Genomic DNA, 9,323 nt, shown 5'->3' with positions numbered 1-9,323 from the left:
TTTAGTGCTCCCCCCCCCCCAAAGAAAAACTGTCTTCAGAGTGTCAAAATGTATAAAGAAATGTGCATCTCAGAATCAGCAAACTCTGATAGATATCTTACAAGCTTGTTGTAAGACTTAGAGATAATACAGATAAAGTATTTAGTACTTGGCACAAAGCAAGTCCTCAGTAAATGTCAGGTGTCTTTATGGCTAAAAGTGGAGAGGGGAAGGAATCACAGGCCATGAGGGGAGGACACTAAAGTGACAGTCAGAGTCTGTGGTGCACCCCTACTCTCCTGGCAGGTTGCCACCCTAGGCTCCAAGTCCATCCCCAGCAGGGAGGATGGCCTACCCAGAGAACCACAGAGAACAAAGAGCCCCCATCTGCACCCCGGAAGTCAGCCTAATCTCCAGGATGAATGCCTTTTCATTTCTCAGAAGTTCCTGTTGGAGTGTGCCAAAGAGATTTTCCTTTACAATCCAGGCAAACAAGACAGATTTACTTTGGGCGACCTTCTCGCCACCACCCCAGAGCTTGCCTGCTGCCTATGAACAGCCTCCTTGAACAACCTCCAAGAGGCCCAAGGCCTTCTATTCCTCCAGCTCCTCAGCCCCCACCATCCTGGAAGGGTCCCTGAGAGGCCTTGCCACCTGCTCCAACTTATAGATCTGGAAACTGAGACTGAAGAACAGAGATTCTCCAGAGGTGTTAGTGTGTCACACACACACACACACACACACACACACACACACACACACACACACACACACTTTCTGGTCTCAGCTCAGCTTGGCAGGAGCCTCTCCCTTACCTGACCTTCAGTATCCGGGACAGGCAGGGCTTATCTCTGCCCTTTCCTCCTGTGCGTCACTGACCGTCAGCAATTGTGTAGGGATGTCTCTATGCTGAAAGTTTTTGCTCCACAGCTGGACAGCTGTTGCAGGGCAGATGGCAAGTCTTCCTGTACCGTTAACAGGAGGGGGCTGAGCTCCCTGTACCTAGCTCAGTGCTTACCGAGGATGCACAAGACCCAGATGAAAGATGTGCTGTGGACCACACCTTCAGAAGGGGCTGGGCTTTCGTGTGAACTGGCAAATTTCTTTTCATGGCTTGCACAGGACAGAGTCCCCTCTCCCACACACCACCCAGTGTGACCACCAGTACTGGCTTGGGTCTGTCATTCATTCTGTTACCCCAGCAGAGTACTCCAGCTGCCTGCCCTTTCCTCTATGCGGTCTCCTCTCCTGAAATGCTTTTCCCTCCATTTGCCCCATAGATGACCCTAGTTCATGACTCAGTTCTAAGCTCAGAGAGGCCTTCCTTACCCCCACAATCTCATCACACTACTATATTTCTTCACAAGTCCTTGTCTGAAATTCTCATTTAAAAACACATCACCACACCCCTTTTACCCTTGCACTCCCACTCACTCTGGGTTTTCTTCATTATGAAGTCTCTACTGCCTGGCCTCTAGACTCTGCAGAGTGGAGACTCAATGATTCCCAGGCAATGTGTGAATGAATAAATCCCTAGCATCTTTGTTATCTCCTGCATCCCAGAACGAAAATGATCAGGCCTTTTCTTCATGCTAGGCTCTGCCCTGTCTGCCCCCTTTCTACTTATGGGCCCCTTCCCTCTAGAATTTTGTGTAGATCCTGATTCACAGACTCCATAGGAGGCGCTGAAACCACAGAGTTCCCCATGCCCCACCCCCCAGGATTATTTTCAATGGTTTCCTGGGGTGTTCGCCTGGATAAGAATAAGGAGAGACAGGACACTCTAATCCTACGTATCTAAAACTATATAATCTTCCCCAATTACTTAAGTGGTACCTGTGTCTCTAATTACAGAGCAGGCTAAGGGGGACCCAGGCACCATTTCCAGCCAACTTCAGGCAGCAGGGGCACTTTTGCTCCTCCTGGGGGCCTGCAGGGACTCCAATCAGGGACCAGGACTCCAGACACCTGCAGTCTGGATCTCACACACTTGTTTGTCTACCCCTCAGAGACTACTCTCCTAGCCCTGAGAATGATCACTCCAGCCCCACTCCCAGTTAGCCATATGTGATACATGTGGGGGAAATGCTCTTAGTCCCCTATTTCTATCCACACTTGTCTGAATGTCATGAGCTCTTTGGGGCTCAGCCTAATTCCTCAGAGCTGTCTTGCTGGTGAGTGGGTCCCTAGAGCAGGAGCTGTAACCCACAAGCTTTCTCAGCTCTTCAGGAGGCCTGGGAGGAGCTGTTCCAACGTCTCAGGCCAGAATTCAGTCAACTGGGTCACCTCTCAGGGATGGAGAAGTCACCTGCCTGCCCATTTGCCCCAGGCTAGCAAAGGATCAGTGTGAGTCCTTCTTATATTGTGGCCCTGTGAGCAATTTCAGGGATACCTTTGGCTGAGCTGCAGTGACATTCTCAAAGGCCTTTTGGTTCCTGAGCTAATTGCCCAGACAAAGAGGACATACTTTGCCCTATTAATAACTCTGGGCAGGAAATGTTATGCCCAGCCCTGGAGGGAGGCCTTCCAGGAGCACACACATTTATTCAGGTGCTTGCTGATTGTTTATCAGCCCTTTTAAAAGATTAAGTTTTATGTGGGATTAGGCAATGGATCCAGGGGACCTGGAGTGTCGGGTGACTCTGGAGATTTAGGCCTGCCAGCATCTTCCCTCAACCCAGACTCTGTTCTTCAACTTCCTGCTCTCCAGAAGTGGGAACGTGGGTTCATGGTGGTTGAGAAGAGGGGTTCTCATCTCATCTCCTGCTGCTCATTCAGCCCTCCCACACCCAGGGAGAGTCCCTCCCCTGAAGAGTGGCACAGTCTAGAGGTTTCAACGTGTGAACAAACCAGGACTGCAGCACCTGAGCCTGGAAACAGTGGAGGAAGGCACACACATCCCTAAGTGTGCAGGTGTGCTCACTGCTACAGTCTGGAGCTTCAGGGAAGGCTTCTGGAGGAGGAAACTTGGGAGCTGAATGATGCCAGATAACTCTTTAGAAGCTGGAAAAAAAAAATGCCCTGTTGATCTGTTGAGGAGCCTGAGAAATTGACTCCCTGTCTTTAGACTCCCTTAAATAGTTCAGGAATTTAGCATAAATCTGGAAAAATGGAACTAACTCAGCTCCCTCATCATCATCAAGTTATAGGATCGTCTGGTGAAATGGTGAAGCCTTCACCAACAGATGCAGAGGTTCTGGGAACAGACTAACCAAGTTCTGAGAACAGACTAAGCAAGGAAGGGCAGGTTGCTGATGTCTCTTTAAAAGAGGAGGGGCGGTCCCCGAGCCACACCTTCTTCCATTAATGAGATCGTGAATATTGATGAGGGGGCGTGGCCCTCCCGGCCGGGCTTCCCAGCTCGGGGTTCCCAGTTCTGCAGACAGCCAAGTGACAGGAGCGGTGCCGGGGGGAACGCGGAGGGCGCGGAGCGGCCGGCAGCCACCCAGTCTCGGGGGAGCGTTCAGCTCCCCCGCCCCCGGCTCCCACCCGGTCCGGGGGGCCCCTCAAAGCCTCGGCCCCACCCCCGGGCTCCCCATGGAAGCCAGCTGCGCCCCGAGAGGAGTCGGAGGAGGAGTGGGCTAAATGCCCACCGTGCACCCGGGGCCCCCGAGCTCAGCTCGCTCGGCCTCGCAGCGCTAAGCCCCCCCCCGGCCGCGCCCCCGACCCCGGGCCGCGCCCCCCGACCCCGGGCCGCGCCGCCTCCGCCCGCCCCTCCCCCGGGGCCCGCCCGGGACCGGCCCCCCGCCGCCCGCGCGCGCCCGCCCGCCGCGTTCGGGCCGGAGCTCGGGGCTGGGCTCAGCGGCCGCCCTGGAGTGAGCGAAGCCCAGCCAGCCGAAGGGGATCCCCGAAGTCCGCCGCGATGGACGCGGTCCTGGACCCCTTCCCAGCTGACAGGCTGTTCCCCGGGTCCAGCTTCCTGGACTTGGGGGACCTGAACGAGTCGGATTTCCTCAACAATGCGGTAAGAGGAAGGGGCTCCCTCCCCGCCGCGCCGCTCGGCGCCCCTCTTCGAGGGCCCCCGAAAGACCCGCCTACCCGGCGTTTGGGCAGTGGGGGAGCTCGGCGCGGGGTCTCCCGGAGGGACCCGTGAGGGAAGCGCGGAGATTTGGGGACCAGATCCTCGACACTCCCCCATCCAACCCGGAGCCTGCACCCGAGTTGCGCAGCTGGCGCCGGTGCGCGCCGCTCCGGGGGTCTCGGTCTCCAGGGGAAGGGGGCGTCCCGGCGTCGGGGCGGCCGGACCCTGGAAGATGGGCTCTGGCTCCCTCCCCAGCCGCGGCTTCTAGCACCCTACACCCACCCCAGCGGCAAAGTGGGGGCGCCCTTCCCTGCGCCCCCTTAGGGCCTCGGCGGCTCCTGGACAGGATCTCCGCTTGGGGGCGCTCGGGGGCGCGTTCAGAGGGCCAGAAGCCGACGCTGCTGGGGGCGGGGGGCAGAGCCAGACCCAGAACCCGACCCTCCGGGGAGCAGGCCCGAGACCCCCGGAGAGGGTCCAGGGCTGGGGGGCGCTGCACGGTCGCTCCAATGGGAGGCGGGGCCTTGCTCTCCGTCTGTGCGCGTCCAGGTCGCTTTGCAACCTGCCTGAGTCTCGATCTCGGGTCTTGGGCTCGATGACTTCCTCCCCTTCCCTCTCACCCCCCCCCCACCGTCTCCCCGTGGTTTCGTGGGCTGTCTCGTCTTTTTCTTTCTTCCCCTCCCGCCCGAAGGAAACGTGGCTCGCTCTCTCTCATTTCCTTCTTCCCTCCCTCCTCAGGCTCAGCCCGAAGGCCTAGATAGGGGAGGGGCTCCCTAAAGGAGGAAATATTTGGGTTCTAAATGGCCTGGGGTGGGGGTGGGGGAAACATGGGCTGCTCGAGGAAATCTAATGGGAGCCCCCATGCTATGCACCACCGTTGTGCATACACACATGCACGCATGCACACAGACGCACACACAGTGGGTCAGCATAAGAGGATCTTCACCTGCCTGGCCTCTTTCTCCAGGGACCTAGAAAAACTTAGCCAGGCAAAAGCCAAGTCCCTGGAGGACTCCTGTGTCTTGTTCCCAATTAAACTGCCCCAGGTGGCTAGACTCATATGGGGGCCCACTCCAAGGGCCTGGTGTCTGAGGCAGGGAGGCTGGGGTGAGGGTCTCCCCATTCTCCCTTACACAGCTCACCACTGTCACCTGCTCTCTGAGGAAGGCCCCTCCCCAAACAGACAGGCCAAGGAAATTGGGAGTCAGGAACAGGGCGGGTTGACCTCTAGTCCTGCTTCTGCTTTGCCTGGGAACTTGGGTTACACTTCCAGCTTCCTACCCAGCCTCAGTTTCTTTGCCTGTACAATGGGGGAAAGGATAGCTGGAGTTTTTCCCATGGATGGTTCTAGCACTGCTCCTAGGAATAAAGTAACCACACTCCCTTCTTAGAGCTGGTAGAGGATTCTGATCACCGTGCCTTCCCTCAGCCTCTGGCAACTCTGAGCTGAGCTTTCTTCTGAATGAACTCTTCTGCCTGCACCGCATCCCCAGCTGCTCCTCTGGGCCTTGGTCCAGGGCAGGAAAGAAGTCCTGATCAGCAGTGGTGTACAGCACTGGGCCACAGGGGGGAGGGAAAGCTCTACTGGGGGATGCTGCTCTCTGGACAAGGGGCTCTGTTTGGGGGACAGGAAAGAGTATCTAAGGAGACAGAAAGATCTCCTGGGCTGGGAAGTGGGACATATAAAACTTCTGTCTATACTTATGCCACCAACCAAGTGGTAATTGAGAACAAGTGATTTCTTCTTCAGGCTTTGGTTTCCTTGAGGGAAAAGTGGGGGACATCAGGGCCTTCACCTATAGCATTGTTCTGGAGATTCGATTAGAAAACTGAGAAATGTGGAGATGACTGTAACATGAGTCCTGGTTTATAAGACACCGTAGCTGACTGACTTGTCTCAGACTCTGGATGGGCTGGCAGTGAGAACCAATCATCAGCCAGGAATTGCTATGTTACCTTAAGCAAGTGACATTCCTTCTCTGGGCTTTCCATTTCCATGTGTGTAAGGTCCCTTCCATTGGGGATACATCATGGAATAAAGAAGGGAAGGGGTGGGTGTGGAGGATGGAGAGTTATATATTCACAATGCTTCCTAAAACATCCCCACGCAGGCCATAAAGTCCTGTGGGAAGACTGTGTGCCTTGCTGTGCTAAAAAACAAAACTTAACATGCAAAAGTTCCTTTGACTGTAGCTCCGAAAGAAGGGTGTGCTCCCTTGGACAGAGCAGGAAGTCAAGCAGGTGTGTGTGCAGGTGGCGCTGGGCTTGCCTTTCTGCTGTGTGGAGGCCGCATTTGCGGCCGTGCTGGCTGTGTGATTCTCAGACACATCCTCCAAAGGGGGCTGCCCTTCCTGCCAGCTGTGGAGGCCTTACCCTGCCCAGCCCTACGCTCCCAACGTCCCTGTCCTGGAACCCTCCATCCACTGTGCCCTGTGGTCTTTCAGCCCCATGGCTGAACGTACAAGAGAGAATCTGGGCTCAGAGAGCTGGGACAAAGGGCCAGAGCAGGAGAAGGTAAAGGCTGTAGAAATGGACTTGAGGTCTCTATCTTACCCCCTCCTATGCATTCTCTGCCTGAGGGGAAGGGATGACTAGTTTCTCAAGAAGTTACTGGTTGGGGATCTTGAGCAGCCCCAGCTGGGCAGTGTGGGGCGAAGGGGGAGAGAGGAGGAAGAAGAAGAAGAGGAAAAGTTCTGTTGTCTCAGAGGGGAGCAGCAGGAAGCTGCAAGGATGTTTGCCCAGCGGCACCCATTCACCTCCCAGCAGCTGGGACTCAGGGACCAGCCCAGAGGAAGGGGGGGTGCGATGCATCCCCAGCCTGGCTTTTTCCTGCGAACTGGGGGAACATAGAGTGGCCCCCACCCTCAGGTTTTGGAGGATTTAGGAAGATTAGAGAAGCATGTGTGCTTGGATGTGCCTGTGTGGGTGGGCCTTTTACAGCCTTCCTCAGGGGAGGTGTGTTTGCACGCACGTGTGTGTGTGTGTGTGTGTGTGTGTGTGTGTTTAAACTGTCACCAACAGGAAAGAGGACACAAGAGCTAAGTGCTGGACTGAGTAAAATCCAGTAGGAAAGAATGAAGAGGGGGCTGGGGGTTTAGCCCAGCGGAAGGGCGCCCGCCTGGTGCGCCCAAGGCCCTGGGTTCGGTTCTCAGCCCTAGTTTAAAAAAAAAAAAAAAGACATATAAAGAAAAGAATGAAGAAAAACACGAAGGGAGCTCATACCCTGTTTCAGAGCTCCTATTCAAAAGAACAGTCCCCCAGACACTCCTACATCAAAACACGGAGTTCTGAACAGGGTTTTGGTTCATTTTGTGTCTGCTTCTGCTGCAGAGGAAACAAGCTCCTGAGGACAAGGGCTTCCTCTCCTCTCTCCCTCTCTCCCTTTCCCCCTCTCCCCATCTCTCCTCTTTCTCCTTCAGTCAAGCACTGATAAATGGATGAATGAAGATGAAGCCAGGAAAGGTTGCTAAGGCCCACCTACCTATTCCAGGGTTAGGGTCCTGCAGCCTACACTGCCTCTAGGATTCAGGAGGCGTTTTCCATAGCTTCTGATACAGTGAGCCATCCCCGTACTGAGACACAGGTCCCTGCAGCCACTGGTCTGGGACAATCTAGAGCTAGCTGAGATATAGGGAACTTGAGTTTGTGGCGTAGACTTTACTTGGGAGCCTCACTCTGGAGATTCCATCCTCCTTAGTTTCTTTTTTTTCCGGATTGCTCTAGGACTACTGAATCTATACCTATCCAGCTTTAACTAAGTCTTCTCCAGTCCTGCCCCCAGGGTCTTGGCACATGCTGTCCTTACCATTTGGAATGTTTTCCCTCAAGTTCTCTCCATCTCAGACTCCTGGTCTCAATTCAGATGCCATCTGTGTGGAGAACCCTCCCCAACCACCTAAAATGTGATTTCTCTTCTCCCCCACTCCCTCCGTTATTTTCTCTCTCCATTCTTTGTTTCTTCACAGACTTAATCCCAGCTTATTTTATTGCTTTTTTAAAAAATCTATTTCCTCTGTGAGAAAGTTCCATTAGAGCTGAGACCATATCAATTTTTCACATTACCATAATCTTCACATATATCATGTCACAAAATAGGTGCTGGATGGAGTAAAACTCTACCATAATGCAATAAGGTAAGTCTACAGTTTCCCAATTGTGGAAAATATGGAGTTGTGTTTTGTAGGGTCAGTGCAAAGCAGTACATTTCCGGTGTCTACACTTGTTCCTAGGAACTGTTGTTCCTACCTGTTTGAGTTCCACAGGCCAAACTGAAAGCCCCACAGGTGCAGGGGCAGCTGCTGCTGTCCCAGCCCCACAGAGAAGAGAAGTTTGCCCTCTGCACTTGTAATGAGCCTGGGTACAGGGCAGGAGCGCGGCTCCTGTCTGTTGTAGAAGCGTGTGCTTTATTTAAGCAGTCATATTTGTAGAGAAACTTATGTTAGCTGCATAGTCCTTGGAGGCGAAGGGAAAAGTATTTTTAAAGAACAACAACAAAACATACCCAAGGCTCAGGAATTGTTCTGTCATCTGGGCAGGGTGTAGGGCACCTGTAATCCCTGCTACTCAAGAAGATCAAGCTTGGTTTGAGGCCATCTAGGCAAAAAGTTAGCAAGAATCCATCTTAACAAACAAGCCAGGTGTGGTGACACATCTGTCATCGGGACTGCGTGGAAGGTATGGGTAGGAAGACTGTGAGGCTCTAGCTAGTAGAGAGTAACTAAAGCAAAAAAAAAAAAAAAAAAAAGGCTGGGGGTGTGGCTCCTGTGATAAAGTGCTTGAGCAGAAGGCCCTGAGTTTAAACTCCAGTACTAAAAAAAACAAAGTGCACTGATAGCTGGTTGCTGCTGGCTCAGGCCTGTAACCCTAGCTACTCAGGAGGCTGCTATTTGAGGATCACAGTTCAAAGCCAGACTGGGCAGGAAAGTCTGTGAGACCCATCTCCAGTTAAGCACCAAAAAGCTAGAAGTACAGCTGTGGCTCAGGTAGTAGAGTACTTGCCTTGAGTGAAAAAAAAAAGCTCAGGGACAGCACCCAGGCCCTGAGTTCAATCTCCAGCCCTGAAGATGACAGCTGGGTCCCACACCAGTTCCGTCTGCTCCTCATATAAGTTGGGAGGCCCCCCTTCTCTGGAGGAAGACCCTCCCTCATTCATGAAAACACACACCCATTCCTTCAATAACAGGGTACCAAGGGGGGCATCTTTACAGGGGCCATGCATCTGTTCATCCATCTATCCATCCACCCATCCACTGACTAAATAAATATCTCCCAGGACCCCATCACTCTAGCTATAGCTGTTTTGGGGAACCCCTTAGTCTAATGTGGC

At 53.6% G+C, this 9,323-nt stretch overlaps 1 protein-coding gene across 2 annotated transcripts in view; it reads left to right on the top strand.

The window, feature by feature from the left end:
* The first annotated feature begins 3,370 nt into the window (after positions 1-3,370).
* The window catches only part of Creb3l1 (cAMP responsive element binding protein 3 like 1), a 38,911-nt gene continuing 32,958 nt past the window's right edge, over positions 3,371-9,323 (top strand). For both annotated transcript variants that reach the window (XM_070032479.1, XM_070032478.1), the window contains exon 1: positions 3,371-3,943. In XM_070032479.1, coding sequence (XP_069888580.1) covers positions 3,842-3,943 — 102 coding nt within the window. In that variant the 5' untranslated portion in view covers positions 3,371-3,841. The remainder of the gene's footprint in view (positions 3,944-9,323) is intronic.

The sequence above is a fragment of the Dipodomys merriami genome, unplaced genomic scaffold (assembly GCF_024711535.1).
Source record: "Dipodomys merriami isolate MVZ:Mamm:240054 unplaced genomic scaffold, mDipMer1.0.p SCAF_21, whole genome shotgun sequence".
In the NCBI taxonomy this organism is placed as follows: domain Eukaryota; kingdom Metazoa; phylum Chordata; class Mammalia; order Rodentia; family Heteromyidae; genus Dipodomys; species Dipodomys merriami.
The sequence above is the reverse complement of the archived record's forward strand: the minus strand, read 5'-3'. Positions and strand labels throughout refer to the sequence as shown.